At 46.8% G+C, this 14,653-nt stretch overlaps 1 protein-coding gene across 3 annotated transcripts in view; it reads right to left on the reverse strand.

Annotated features, from left to right (window-relative positions):
- Positions 1-3,110: 3,110 nt before the first annotated feature.
- The window catches only part of EIF2AK3 (eukaryotic translation initiation factor 2 alpha kinase 3), an 89,562-nt gene continuing 78,019 nt past the window's right edge, over positions 3,111-14,653 (reverse strand). For all 3 annotated transcript variants that reach the window (XM_036255646.1, XM_036255647.1, XM_036255648.1), the window contains 3 exons: positions 12,038-12,139; positions 5,870-5,932; positions 3,111-4,124 (listed from right to left, as the gene is read on the reverse strand). In XM_036255646.1, coding sequence (XP_036111539.1) covers positions 3,924-4,124; positions 5,870-5,932; positions 12,038-12,139 — 366 coding nt within the window. In that variant the 3' untranslated portion in view covers positions 3,111-3,923. The remainder of the gene's footprint in view (positions 4,125-5,869; positions 5,933-12,037; positions 12,140-14,653) is intronic.

A 14,653-nucleotide genomic window follows, 5' to 3' on the forward strand; every position in this document is an offset into this window, starting at 1 on the left:
TTCTGTGAAACATCCCTTTCAAGAGAGCATCTGTCTTCAAACCGCAGCCCCACGGAAACCAGGAGGCACCCTCCTCTCCTGCTTTCAGCTCCTTGTAGTGTCCCGGCCGCTCCGCCTCAAAAATGATTCTCCAATTGATCCATTTCTCTCTGCTCGCACCAGAGAATGCTTTCTCTTTCCTCTCCTCCGCCCAAGACTTCAAGGGCTGTTCCTGCCCCTCCCCCAGTCTGTCCTCAGCATGCAGAGGACTGAAGGTCGCCCTGCTGGGCCCAGGGGCGCCGAGCGAGGGCTCAGGCACACGGCTGCTGGCCCTGCCAGGCACCTCGTTCCCGTTTATTGTCCACTTGAGGAGTTCAAAGGCTGTTCCTGCAAAAACGTTATGGACTTGGAATGGTTGAATCTTTCCATACCCGGGATGTTTAGGTCAGTCGCCTGCAGACACACTTGTCATGCTGTCCTGTTTGGAGGAGGGGAATACCTTTGGTATCAGTGGAAGTGGGGGATGCCATTCCCCACTGGCTGCTGAGGGTCAAATCCTTACGATATCTTGAGAAAAAGAATTTTCTAAGACTCGCATGGGAGGATGCGTGATTTTTATTTGGGTAGAATTACATCTCTGGATTTGCAGTCTTATTTCCCATGAACCAGTCCTGGAGGAGGTGCAGCTGGGGATTCAGCAGAGCTAGAAGCAGAGCCAGTGTCCAGTTTCCATCCCGTGGTGGAGCTGGGCCCCTGTAGCATCACACTAGTTGTAGTCCATTAGTCCACTGTGTGGGGTCCACATGGTGTGGGCCATGTGGCGGACCTGGGAGCATGAGAGCCCCCTGCAAGCCAGGAGCACAAACCAAGAGGCAAGGGAGTCCACTGCTTCGTTTAGGAGTTTTAGTATCAAATCTTCTTTGCTTGCAGTGGCCACACTCACACTGGCCAACACCCTGTTCCCAGGTGTGACTGACAGGCAGGCACCTTCCCTAGGTCACTCGGACTTTACTGGACATGCCTATAATATTTGCTCCATCCCTGTTCATTAATATCCAGGTGCATTACAACGGCATCACCATTATAAGTGGGAGAAAGTTTTTCATTTCAGCCCTCAACTATCTGCTTCTTGTGGGGAAAGGGGAAGATGAGCCCCCTAACGGCAGCTGCTGTAGTTGTAGGGGCAGAATCTGGGAGGGGGAGGCTCCTTCAGAATCGCCTGGCCAACCCAGCTTTGGAAAGCAGGGTGTCCTGAGGTGGGTGGAAGGAACCCTGAGTTCCTGCCCAGCCCTTGACTCCTCCAGGAGTGAGAATGAATGACCCCCCGTGGTTGCATTGTGAGCTTGTTCCATCTCCACTTCCTTGAGAGATTTAATAGCTTTTGGAGTAAATGCACCCAAAGGATCCATGAGAAACAATATGGAAAAAGAAAAACACCCAAACGTAATATATTTCTGCTTTTCTGTCTGCTGCCAGGAGGCAAAGGGCAGAGTAGGTAGCTACTCTTCCATTTCTCGTGGTCTCCCTGCGCTTAGACCAGTCTTCACATCAGCGCCCGGGCATGCGGGTGAGCCTTATCCCCGCACCGTGCCCACATGGGGCCTCCGCCATGCCCGCTGGGGGTGGGGCCGTGCACCCGGCACAGGAAGGACAGTGGCGGAGCGGGTGGGCATTGTCCCAGCCCAGTTCCACTCCCAATGAAAGCAGAGGTCCCTTCCCTTCAGGAGACTCAGGATCTGAGACTTCTGTTTTGAACATCGGAATGGTTCAATCCCCTTTTCTCCTTAACCTCTGCCAGATGTTCACTGCATGACCGGCCCACTCCCCAGTGGCTGTATCAGCCACATCACGTTCTGCACACTCGACGCCACAAACACGGAGCCCGGGACTTGGCCGGGCGCGGCTGGATCACAGAGTGCCCCCACCAGGGCCTTCGCCACTGAAGACACCGCTGCGGCCAGACAGCGGTCTGTGCTGCAGTGTGCTGACCGCCAGCGCGGAGGGAGGGCTCAGATGCCAGGACAGCACCCGCTGGAGGGGAGAGGGGTCTGGAGGCAGGAGGAAGCGCTGCGTGGACTCGCCCTCACTGGCCCGGCCTGACCGCCCGCCTCCCTCCCTCCTGGGCCTGTACAGCACGAGCAGAATGGAAATGAAGGACGGCCTGACTACGTCACGAAACATTTTGCAAATCCTTGGACAGCTTGGGACAAGGGAAGAGCAAAACCCTGACGAGGAGTTGGAATAGCTGGGATTGGGTCCCAGCTCTGCCCTTACGGGCTGGGCTTCGCTACAGGTAGAACGGCTACCCTAACACCTGCACCCTAACACCTGCTGAGGCTAGCTCTCAGGGTACCTGTGAGGGCCAAAGTGCCTGCAGGGGGCCTGGCAGGGGGGAGAGAAAGGGAGGGAGGAGGGCAGCCCCTGCAGCAGGCAACCAAGAACTGGAGAGAGAGATGAGCGGGCCAGGCGCCACGCGGAACCTGCCCCAGAAGTGGGGTCTGGAGAAAGCGCATCAGTACCTGGATGGGGATTCCCTGTGTGCAGACTGCTCAGGACTCTGTGGGACAGACAATCTGTCTGCAGAATGGAAGCCGCCATGCACTTGGCCCTTGAAGGTTGTGTCTGGCTGCACCAGCCAGCCCAGCATGCCGCGAGCCTCGGTGGGGCGCCCAGCAGACACCTGTGCCCGGCCCAGCCAGCACGGCCGCGCCCTGCTCTGAGGGCCCCTCGGCGCAGGGTCCTGCGTGTGCCCAGGCCCCGGCACGGAGCAGGTGCTGAGCAAATATCTAGATGAGGGGCCCGGTGGGGTCTCAAAAGGACTGGGCCCTGGTCAAGACTGGAAAACAACACAGACATCTGTTTAGAATGGGCTAGGATGGAGTTTGAGAGCAAGGCAATGACCCTTCTTAGAAGTCTGACCCTATTTTATAAATTTGAAAACTACCGTTTGGGGGCCAATTCCCTCAAATAAGAGTCAACCATAAATAATTAATAAAAGTTTTATTAAATCATTTAGACTTGAAAGAAGTCACAATAGTTAACACACTTAAGTGCGTTCTATATACCACCAACCCAAATGGATTGAGTTCAGAATTTTTATAAATAAAAAATAAACATATTTACAATGGAAAATAAGAACATGTTAGCAAGTTAAATGATTAAACCGTTATCTATAATCAGTCATGGGAAAGTATCAACCTACAGAATTACATATAAGACACTTAAGATTGTATTAGGGTTAAAGTCCATAATTAAAGAAGTCAATGGTAACATGTCATTCGTTTCTTACTATGGCCCTTTTCCACCCCCACCAGGACTTCTGACCGACTACGTCACAAGCGTCACCCTCTCCTGCAGGCAAAGCACAGACGCATGCGCCCTCCCTGGAACCAGGAAGAACCTCAGCCTGTGAGGTCACAGAAGCCACCACATAACCGGCTGGGGACGTGACCATCGTCCATCGGTGCCATGCGTCCCCCAGAGCAGGGCAGATTCCTGATTCACCCACCAGGGACAAGAACGGAGTCAGCTTTTTGGAAATCAATTTCAAAATCACCGGTATCTCTAGAAAGCCTATTTTCTAGAACAATCTAGTTACCATCTGCAGGGATTTTCATTAATGTCTACTATAAAAATCTCTATAAATTTTGGGGATGGCTCCCGCCTCCCCAGGCAGAAGACGAAGGCTCTGAAGGCTGGCCGGCCCGTTCTGAGAGAGCAACAAAGACAAGGGCCACGAGGGACGCAGGAGTTTCCTCTTTGAGGACAGCAAACATCAAGAGCTGGCTCTGATTGGGGTATGCCCCCAAATCCAGTTTAAATTTGACTTAGAAAACGTAGTCCCAGTAAACTTGAGCAAAGAACGAAATCCTCAAGTCCACCACTTGGAGTCACAGTCCTGGGCCGCAGACTCTGCACCTGTTGGGGAATGGGCACAGCGGCGCCTAACTGCTGGGCAGAGGGCTGTGGGGGTTGCTGGGCTGTCTGGAATGTTTTGTCCCTGATGAACTCATGGAGCGGGACCTCTGCCTGAGCACCATCTTTCCCGGGAACTCCAAGTCCTCAAACACAGCGTTTTCAATGATGCTCGTAGCTTCAGGCCGGTCCACGGGGGATGGAGAGAGCATGTCTTGAACCATCACATACTGAAAGGCAAAGATTGTCTGGTGATGGAAGGGCAGGCTTAGCCCACCAGGCGGGCCCCTAACTCGGGTCAGCAGCACCCTTCCGTAAACACGCTGTCTGCAAGTCAGTGCCGGGCACGGCTCCTCACTCTGCTGAAGGGCAGGAGCCGCCACAGACACTGTACAGACTAGCGGGCAGGGCGTCCCACACTGTACTACAGACAGGTGACGGCGGGACTTGTCTGCGGTTCAGAGTGTCACTCCTGCTCCAAAGAAACATGGACCATCAGAGGTAACTGCTTGTTATCTGACATATAAGACAGGGTCTTAAATCACATTCTTGATACACAGACATGATGATTTTAAAAACAAATTTACCTTACTGCTGCACGTGAATGTACAATTCTCTCAATACAAAACTTCAATTAAAATATAACCATACCAGCCCAGCCAGTTTGGTCCAGTGGATGGAGCTCCGTCCCATGGACTGAGAGGTCCTGGTTCGATTCCCCGTCAGGGCACATGCCTGCGCTGCTGGCTCGATCCCCAGTAGGGGGCGTGCAGGAGGCGGCTGATCAATGTCTCTCTCTAACACTGATGTTTCTCTCTCTCCCTTCCTCTCTCTCTAAAAAAATCAATAAATCATATTTAAAATAAAATAAAATACAACCATGCCAGAGATCAATACCTGACACCTTTAAGAAAGTTTTCTGAATCACCATTTATGTAACATATTCTTAGGAGCCACCTTGGGAATGGATTCATTATAATAACAAATATATAACAAACTGATTTTTAGTAAATATATTTAATTTCGCTAATGTATCTATTATTATAAAATTCATTTTAATGTGATGCTTCATTATACTTATAATACTGAAAGATAAATTTAGACTTCAATTTGTGATAACAGTCTAATTTACTTCAACTTAATTATTCAAGAAAGTTCAAGATTTATCAATGTATATACATTTTTAAATGTTTGTGGACAAAACATTTTATGAAATAAAAATAAACAAAAGCTGAAGAAAGAAACTTCAGGGGTTTATTATGTATACTTTCACCATGAAAGACCAGCTACATTTTCCTCGCGCTCTTCTGAACCTTTACTGTGGGGTTCTGAGTGGTGTGACTCCCACACACACAATCGGTAGAAATTAGTACCCCTCAAAAGAACCCAGCTTTTAAGATCTCTCCCAAATACACTAAGATAAAGCAATCGTGGCATGATAATAGCAGTGGTTCTGTCCCCGGGAGGGGGAGGGCACAGCAGGAGCCCAGCCTGTGGACGCACCGCTGGGAGCCCAGAGCCGCAGGCCCAGGGAGCGAGCCCAGAGCCGCAGGCCCAGGGAGCCCAGAGCCGCAGGCCGAGGGAGCTCAGAGCCGCAGGCCGAGGGAGCTCAGAGCCGCAGGCCGAGGGAGCTCAGAGCCGCAGGCCGAGGGAGCTCAGAGCCGCAGGCCCAGGGAGCGAGCCCAGAGCCGCAGGCCGAGGGAGCTCAGAGCCGCAGGCCGAGGGAGCTCAGAGCCGCAGGCCCAGGGAGCGAGCCCAGAGCCGCAGGCCCAGGGAGCCCAGAGCCGCAGGCCAGAGGCTCGGCTGAGTCCCAGGCTCGGATTCTCACACGCACTGTGTTAGTGATCAGGTCCCTTTCTTCTCTAGACCTCTGGCTTCCTCATTAGTAAAATGAAGCAACTGATGAATTGACACTAATGACCCTGTAAGTTAGAAATATGATTCTAAAGAAAATAAAAGATGAGATTATACAAACCTCACGAGGATATTTCTGAGTAAACAGTGGTGGAAATCTGAGATTTCTTACATCAGTTAAGACCTAAAAAGAAAGAAAAGTGTTACTTATCTTTAAATCTATTTTGATATGTGGATCTATTTGAACATAAACTAGTCTTTGATACTTTCAAACAGTGGCTACGGAGAAAGGGCGGAGAGCAACCAGGAAGCGCGACAGCTGCTCCCGATGGAAATCTGCACCGCGGGCTCCCGCGCGGAGGGCCCCCGTCGGGGATGGATCTGGAGTCCCCGGTAATCCTGCGCCAGCTGCGCACGAGCCCACCCCTGACCTGCACGGGGGCGGACTGATCTGCACCGAAGTGACTCGGCCGCTCGTGAATACACCGCGTGTCCTGGAGTGGGAGGCTTCTCCTATTCGTTTCTAACATCCTTGCATTTGATAAAAAGAGCGTATTCTTTCCCTTTTTTGTTTTTTTGAGTGAAGAAAACCAAATCAATTATGCTAAATACTGAGCATAAAACTAAGCTTTTTTAAAAGTTCTCTGGGAAATTTTCATACAAATTATTGCTCTCTTTATGTTCCAGTTTCCGTATCTACAAAACAAAGATAACAGGGCCCACCCTACACACCTGCTCTGAGAATTACATGGGTAACTCAGTACCTCGCTTAACACAGGACCAGATACCTCTGGAATGCTGGCAAAACCAGCTTATAGAAATAAACAGTCTTTATATTTCGTAAGAAATAAGGTGAAAGGGGGGAGGCAGAAGACAGTACAGGGATGATGGTGATGGAAGGAGACTGAGAACACACAGTGCAATGTACAGATGATGTGTTACAGAACTGCACACCTGAGACCTATATAATTTTATTAACCACCCCAATAAATGCAATGAAAATTTTAAAAATAATTCTTTTTAAAAAAGGATAAGAAATAAATTGGAGTGTACTTTTAAAAAAAGTAAGAACTAGGCTGGCATTTGTTACTTCTCATTAAGCAGAAACAGAAACTTCACTGGACGAATCTATGCGGCAGGTCCTAGGAGGGAGGCTTCACTTGCTAATAGGTAGGTCACCAAACTAAGTGCAAATAAATGCTTGAGTCTGGGTTCACTGAATTACTTTTTAATTATATGACATTTAAAAAAAAACTTTTACTTTAAAACACAGAATTGAAGAAAGACTCTGGCCATAATTCAGTGGGGGAAATGGAGAGTCATTTCAACAAAAAGCATAAAGAAAAGACTGATAAACTGAACTTCAACATTAAAACCAGATGACCTTGGAAAGACGCAAGGAAGAAAATAAAATGGCAAACCACAGACTGGAAGAAAGTAGTCACAATACATCTACCTGGCAAAGGGCTTGAAAGGTGGTCACGGTCATTAGTCGTCAGAGAAATGCAAACTCCGACGACACGAGACTCCATTGTGCCTGTCCTAGGATGGGTGACGTTGCGAGACTGACACTCAGTGTTGGCAAGGGTGTGAAAGAACCATAACTCTCCCACGCTGATGGAGGGAATGTAAACTGGCACCTTATAAAATTAAACCACTTACCACATCACTTATCGATCCTACCTAGGTAGGTACCCGAGACAAAAGAAAACATGTCTACAAAAGACTTGTTCACAAATATTCACAGTATCTTTATCCATAAATGTTCCTCAGTAGGTAAATGGACATGTGAACTGTGGTATACATACAATAAAATATCACTAATAAAATGAATGAACTGATACACCAAGTCACATGAATTAATCTAAAATCTTTTTGGTGAGTCAAAAAAGGCAGACACAGAAGAGTATGTCTTGAAAGACTCCATTTATATGAAACTTTAAAAACAGAAGTAGATGAACAGTTGCCTGGGGTGGTGGCGGGGTGACTGGGAAAGAGTGAAGGAAACTTCCTCAGGTGACAGAAATGTACTATATGTTGAATGTAGTGGTGCTTACATGGGTATATAAGCTCATCAAAACTCATCAAACTGTACACTTAACATGGGTACACTTTATCTTACATAAATTGTACCTCAACAACATTTACTTTGAAAATACCTTGCTCAGATCATTGAAAGGTCTGTTTACATCCACAGAGAACTCTGGAGAGTCTGGCCACACACAGATCTCCCACCGCCTGTTCACTAGAACAGTGTGAAAGAGGGTGAGATGCACCATGTGTCCACACGAAGAGGCACCGGGGGAAGAGTCACATTTCTGGCAGACAGTGATGGAAGCATAGCAACTACCTGAGCAGGAGAGAGGAAGGTAAGCCAGGCTGCCTACAGGGATAATGCCAATGCACAGGGAGTGGTCTATCTGAAAGTAGGTACACGGATTGATACACCCACATATAAACAGATGAGGTTTATTTTCTGGAGAAACTGAACCAAGAAAGTCCAGACTGAGAGTCACTCAACAGGGGGAAAGGTGTGTGCTGCAGGTGTACATGGAACAGGGGGACAGGTGTGCAGGGAGCAGGAGGAAAGGTGTGTGCTTCAGGTGTGCATGGAGCAGGAGGAAAGGTGTGTGCTTCAGGTGTGCATGGAGCAGGAGGAAAGGTGTGTGCTTCAGGTGTGCATGGAGCAGGAGGAAAGGTGTGTGCTGCAGGTGTGCATGGAACAGGGAGAAAGGGGTGTGCTGCAGGTGTGCAGGGAGCAGGGGGACAGATGTGTGCTGAAGGTGTGCAGGAAGCAGGAGGAAAGGTGTGTGCTGCAGGTGTGCAGGGAGCAGGAGGAAAGGTGTTCATGGAACAGGAGGAAAGGTGTGTGCTGCAGGTGTGCAGGGAGCAGGTGGAAAGGTGTGCAGGGAGCAGGAGAAAAGGGGTGTTCTGCAGGTGTGCAGGGAGCAGGAGGAAAGGTGAACATCTGCTCACATCCTACCATCCACATGCTTTCTCAGACAGGAGCATGACAGCCTCTTCTCTGGAGAAAATGATTCCCCGGGCCAGGTCTGTGGATGGTGGCAAGTGGGGAGTTCACCACCACACCTCAGGACAGGCACTGAACTGCAGCCCTCCCAGTGACGCCCATCCCTGTCTCCATTTTAGAGCCCTATTCCTAAATGTGAATGAACAGGTAAACATTGTCAACATGAGAAAAAAATCATTAAAAACCCCCGAGTTAGCAATTTTGGTAGGCAGGGAATGTGACTACACAGGGGTAGTGGGAGGGAGCCTGTGCTGATGGAACAGTTGTGTGTCCAGACTGCAGCCGTGATCCACAAATCCATACATGAGATAAAACAACACGAGCTCTGTGAGCACCTTGTAGTGTCAAACACCTACTGTTACATACAATGTAACCATGAGGAGAATTGGGGGAGTGTATGCTGAATCTCTCTGCATTATCTTTGCACCTTCCTGTGGCTCTATATTAATAAAAAGAAATAAACCCTGAGGAAAGAAACAATACAGGGAGAAAACACACACACATACACTTGAGATGCTCAGAGATCAGTAAAGACACTACAGCCATGGAAAAAGTAACATGTTGTTAAAAAGGAAAAATCTTGGGACAATAAAAAGTGGATGGTCAAAGTAAAAAAGTAATTAAAAAATCTGGAATAACAACTTAAGGAACTCTTGCAAGAACAGCATAAAAAGACAGAAAGATGAAAAATAAGAGAAAAAAATAATAGGTGCTTATAGGATTAAGTCAGGGGTTCCAGGATAAGAAAACGGAAAAATTGAAGAACTTACCAAAAAATAATACAGACATTTATTAGAACTGAAGGATTCGTGTCTTTCGACTGAAAAGACCCACCAAGTATTAAGCTCAGTAAGTGAGGGAAAAAGATCAACAGAATTTCATAACAGCACTGATAAAGGCGAAGTCCTAAACGCTTCCAGAAAGAAGAGAGGTCAAACACCCCACACGAATAGTAGGCATCAGACCCACATCAGTGTGTCAACAGCAGCCCTGTAAGCTGCAGGGTCAATGCCCTCAGTGTTGTGGGGAAAACTATTTCCTCTCTAGAATTGGCACCCAGCCAATTTATCAGTTATGTGTGAGGATGGAAAAAAAATAAATTTTCACATACTTGAGGACTCTAACCATCTCTCTCTCATAGATTCCTCCTGAAGAATGTACTGCCAAATGTCCTCTAGCAAAATAAGAGAGTGATTCAAGGAGAAGGGGAAACATGGAATCCAGGAAACAAGGGGTCTAGGCCGGCAGAGAAGGGAAGTATGTCCTTGGCTGACAGCTTATAGAAGGTCTGGGGGTCAGAACAGACTGAAGGACAAAGGTTTTCAGAAGAAGACTCCAGAAGGAAAAAAAAACCTATCTATCTATCTATCTATCTATCTATCTATCTATCTATCTATCTATCTATCATCTGCCTGTCTACCTACCCATCCACTTATGTAGATAAATCAGCTACAGTGAGTACAGAGAAGATATTGTTTGATATGTGACAAATTTTGAACATTTGTTAAACATTATAATGAAGGTTCATAGAAAACTAAGCAATTGAGAGAAAACGATTCTGAAAAAAAGGATTGCGTCAGACAGAAAGAGTACATTTGATCTAGCATAGAATAATATTTTCATGGTCAAGAGAAATAATGACTTCATTTAACCAAAACTTTTTTATACAACCACAGGTTTGTTTGTTTTTAACATTTTTTAACTGAAATAAAATTCACCTACAAAGTATATACCTCAGGGGTTTTATTCTAGCACATGCTGCACAAGCATCAGCACTACCATTCTGCAGCACTTCCATCACCCAGAAAGAAACCTCTGAGACCACTAATCTACTGCGTCTCTAGATCTCCTCTTCTGGATGTTTCATATAAATGGATTCATACATTCTTGGCCTTTTGCGTTCAGCTTCTTTCACTTAGCACAGTGTTTTCAAGGTTCATCTGTGCGTAGCATAGACCAGCCTTCCATTCTGTTTCATGGCTGAGTAATATTCCACTATATGGGCACACCACATTTTGTTTTTCCATTCACTAGCTGGATGGATTATTTCTACTTTCTGGCTATTATAAAAATGCCACTATGAACATCTGCGTACACTCTTTTGTGTGAGCATGTTTTTATTTCTCTCGGGTATATACTTATGAAATTGCCGAGTCATATCTAACTCTATGTTTAACTTCTGAGTAATTATCAAATGGTTTCCCATAGCAGCTGTACCATTTTAAATTCCCACTAGCAATGTATGAGGGCTTCAATTTCTCCACCTCCTTGCTAACACTTATTTCTTCTTTTATTATTATACCCATTCTATGTAGTGTGAATTAGTATCTCATTATGGTTTTGATTTCTATTTCCCTAATGAATAATAATGTGCTTAGTGGCCATTTGTAAATCTTCTTTGGAGAAATCTCTAAGTCATTTGCTCATTTTTTAATTGGGTTGCCTGTCTTTCTGTTATCGAACTGTAATAGTTCTCTATATGTCTGGATACTAGAACCCTGACAGATACATGATTCACAAGTATCTGCTCCCACTCTGCAGACCACATGTGGACATTCTTATAGGGTCCTCTGATGCCCTGTCATTCCTGAGCCTTCACAGATGTTGGATCAGTTTAATATCCCTGCCTGGGATGTTCTGAAATTGACTCATTTTGGTAGGTCCTTAGGGTTAGACGATCTGAGTCCTTTGGCTACATGTGAGACCTACATCCTCTTCTACCAGGCCAGCTACCAACAGATAGGTCTAAAATTGACAAAGAAATGGTGATAGCGGCACACATTTCGGACAGCAGCTGAAGAAGTGGGGGCGCTTACGAAGCATGGGAAGAACGTGCGGAGGCGCACTTGTTAGCAGACCTGCAGGACTACCTTCCTTAAAGCCCTGGCCATGCTTCGGAGGAAACATTATTTAGGCCTTTCAGTGTATGAGTGTGTGGCTGCTTGTGCTCCCGAATATTCTCTCAGCCTCCACCCTGGGTCCTGGCTGTGCACTTACTACACACTCACTGAGTACTGGGAACTCTGAGTCACGATGGATTGTGTAACAAGCAACGAAAACAATTCAACCACACGAGTTTTGAAGACTGAGCTTCACGGAAGCAAACTGCCTGCAGCCCTCCCCGTGGAGCTGACCGGTCTCTTCACTTGCAGCCAACTGGTCTGCTGGGTCGCGGAGAACTCACTCCCCTTCCCAAGTTCCTCCTCTGTAAACACGAGAGTGTTTTCTTTTCCACCTTTCTGGGCGGGGAGAACTCACCCGCACTCGCTCCATCTGTGTGCCGAACGGGTACAGCAGCTCGAACAGAATGAGGCCTAGAGAGAAGATGTCCACTTTATGAGAGTAGTTGTTCCCGTGGATCTGAAATCCCACATAAAGAAGAAATGTCAGAAAAACAGTAACAGATATCACAACTGACACTACTGCACTGGTGAGCCCTCAAGTTGACTTAGCCACTTCTTGGTTTGAACATACTTGTAGGAATAAAAATGTCAGCAAAGAGTTAATAACCTCACAGGCCCCTTTGCTCCGACTCACCAGAGCCAGAGCAATTAGCTCGTCAGCATCACAGGACAGCCCAGGGCAGTGGAGATAGGCATCAGGGACACGCCGGGGCTGGGGGCCCAGTGAAAGCTGCTCCCGGGAGGTTTCCGAGCTCTATCTAAGGCACATCTCCCATTTCTACCCTTCTCAGTCCTTGCCCGTTTTTATGAGAAAATCTTCATTACTCCAAACCACTAATCAACTGCAGTTGGCCCTCATTACAGCGCTTAATTACGGACCACTCTGCATTCCCAGTGGTATATTTCATGTGCATATTTCCTATTCAGAACCAGGATGATGTCCTGGGGGGAGGGACTGCTTCTTTTGTATTCCCACCCCCAGCACTGGGATAAGTACAGAGCAGGCCCTCCATAAACACTCATCTGTTAAAGCGAAGGTGAATTATAACCCAGAGACTCTTAAACAAAGCCTCATTCACATTGAAGTGACCTTGGGGGACTCAGAAGAACCCTTTTATTTGTGAAAATGGCTTCAGGCACACAGAAGGTGTCCCCAGGGAACACACCGCACTGGCATGTCCTCTGCAGACAGCACCTGAGGCCTGCCTCCCGCTCAGGCCCCAGCACCTGCCTCCTGCAGACGGATGTCTCAGCCTCGCACCAGAGGCACCCCGTTCTCTTCCTCTCCACCGCCCTCCCCTTCCCTCGCCCCTGGGGCTCAGGAAACTGTCACGGGAAATATGCTCCCCAGCAGAGCTTACAGGTGAGGGGAGAAGACATCCCCATCCGATATCTGGAGAACACAAACTAACACACCAGCAAGAAAGCAATGGGCAATGCTGTTCACTCCCACTCGATGGCCCTAATGAGCCCACAGCCCCGGGGGATGGAATGTGGACAGAGATCTGTGCCCAGGCAGTTCCCGGGGGAGATCTGTGCGCAGGGCAGTTACCTAAGTGATATTTCTAACCGCAAAATTTACAACTAAAATGTCCAAAACAAATGTTGATTAAACTGCTTAACAGAAGAGTACTATGTAGCCAACATGGTTTTTCAAGAACACTTAATAATGTGGGAAATGCTCATATTTTAATATTATTCCCAAGATTTACAGACTAAAATCCCAGTTCTGTTTTCTAAAATAAGGTAGATATAAAAGTGTTATAAGATGTATGTACACACATATACCTTGTGTGTATTACATAAAAGGAAATAACTAACCACTTTAATGTTTTAGAGTTTTAGTAGGTAAGTTTTAGTTTTTCTTTATACGTTCCTATATTTTCCATATTCCCTACATAGAGGAAAGATTAACATATAATGAGGGGGAAAGCATTATTAAAAACATTAAAAAAAAACACATGCAGCCCTGGCCGGTTTGGCTCAGCGGTTAGAGCGTCCGCCTGCGGTCCAGAGAGACCCGGGTTCGGTTCCCGCTAAGGGCATGTACCTCGGTTGCAGCTTGTCCCCGGCCCTGGATGGTCGTGCGGGTGGCAGCCACTCGATGTGTCCCTTTCGCATCGATGTTTCTCTCTCTCTCTCTCTTCCTCTCTCTCCCTCCCACTCTATCTGTACAAAAAATGGAAAAATGTCCTCAGGTGAGGATAAAAAAAAACAAACAAACAACAAATGCAGCTTTCCTGAACACATACAAAGAGATCTTTACCAAACATCTAAAAAATAAGAAATTAAGTACAGAAGTCAAGAGTGCAGAATGAAATATACCCTTCCAGAGTTTAACTTGCTTGTTGATCATTGTGTGATGCTAGAACCTGGCCTGTATTTCCTGGTAATTACAACCAAGAAGAAAGTAAGTGTGGTCTCTGATCTAGAAAGAACCTAAAAGCATAAGAAATTAAGAGCTTTGATAAAAGATATTTTTAAACAATGTCTTAGAACAGCTTGTGCGGCTTGGGTAAGACAATTCACAATCAGTGCATTTTAAGAAACTTTTAAAAGCAACATTGTATAAAGTAACAGCTTCCATATTTGGAATCCTGAAGACTAGTAAGAGATGTATTAAGAGAATTGAGACTGTCCACCTTTAGCTACCTGACTGTCATACACTGCGGTGACCAAGTCTCTACAGCTGCCTTTGACTTTCTAGTATCTGCACAATAACAAACATGGCACCACCTGCCATCCATCTCTGCCTTTCTCAGATGGTGGTCAACACACACACACACCAGCCACATGCCAAAGCAGTCAGCACAGCAGTGTGGGCGTGGCCATGGTCACCTGCCTGTTGTTTATCTTCTCACTGACATTCACATTCACTCATCCGCCAAACATTTATGCTAACCTCTAGGCACTGTTTTAGGTGTTGGGGACAAAACTTAAAGAAAAAAAGACAGGCTAAATCCTTCTTCTG

Source organism: Molossus molossus, unplaced genomic scaffold, assembly GCF_014108415.1.
Source record: "Molossus molossus isolate mMolMol1 unplaced genomic scaffold, mMolMol1.p scaffold_m16_p_12, whole genome shotgun sequence".
Lineage (NCBI taxonomy): Eukaryota > Metazoa > Chordata > Mammalia > Chiroptera > Molossidae > Molossus > Molossus molossus.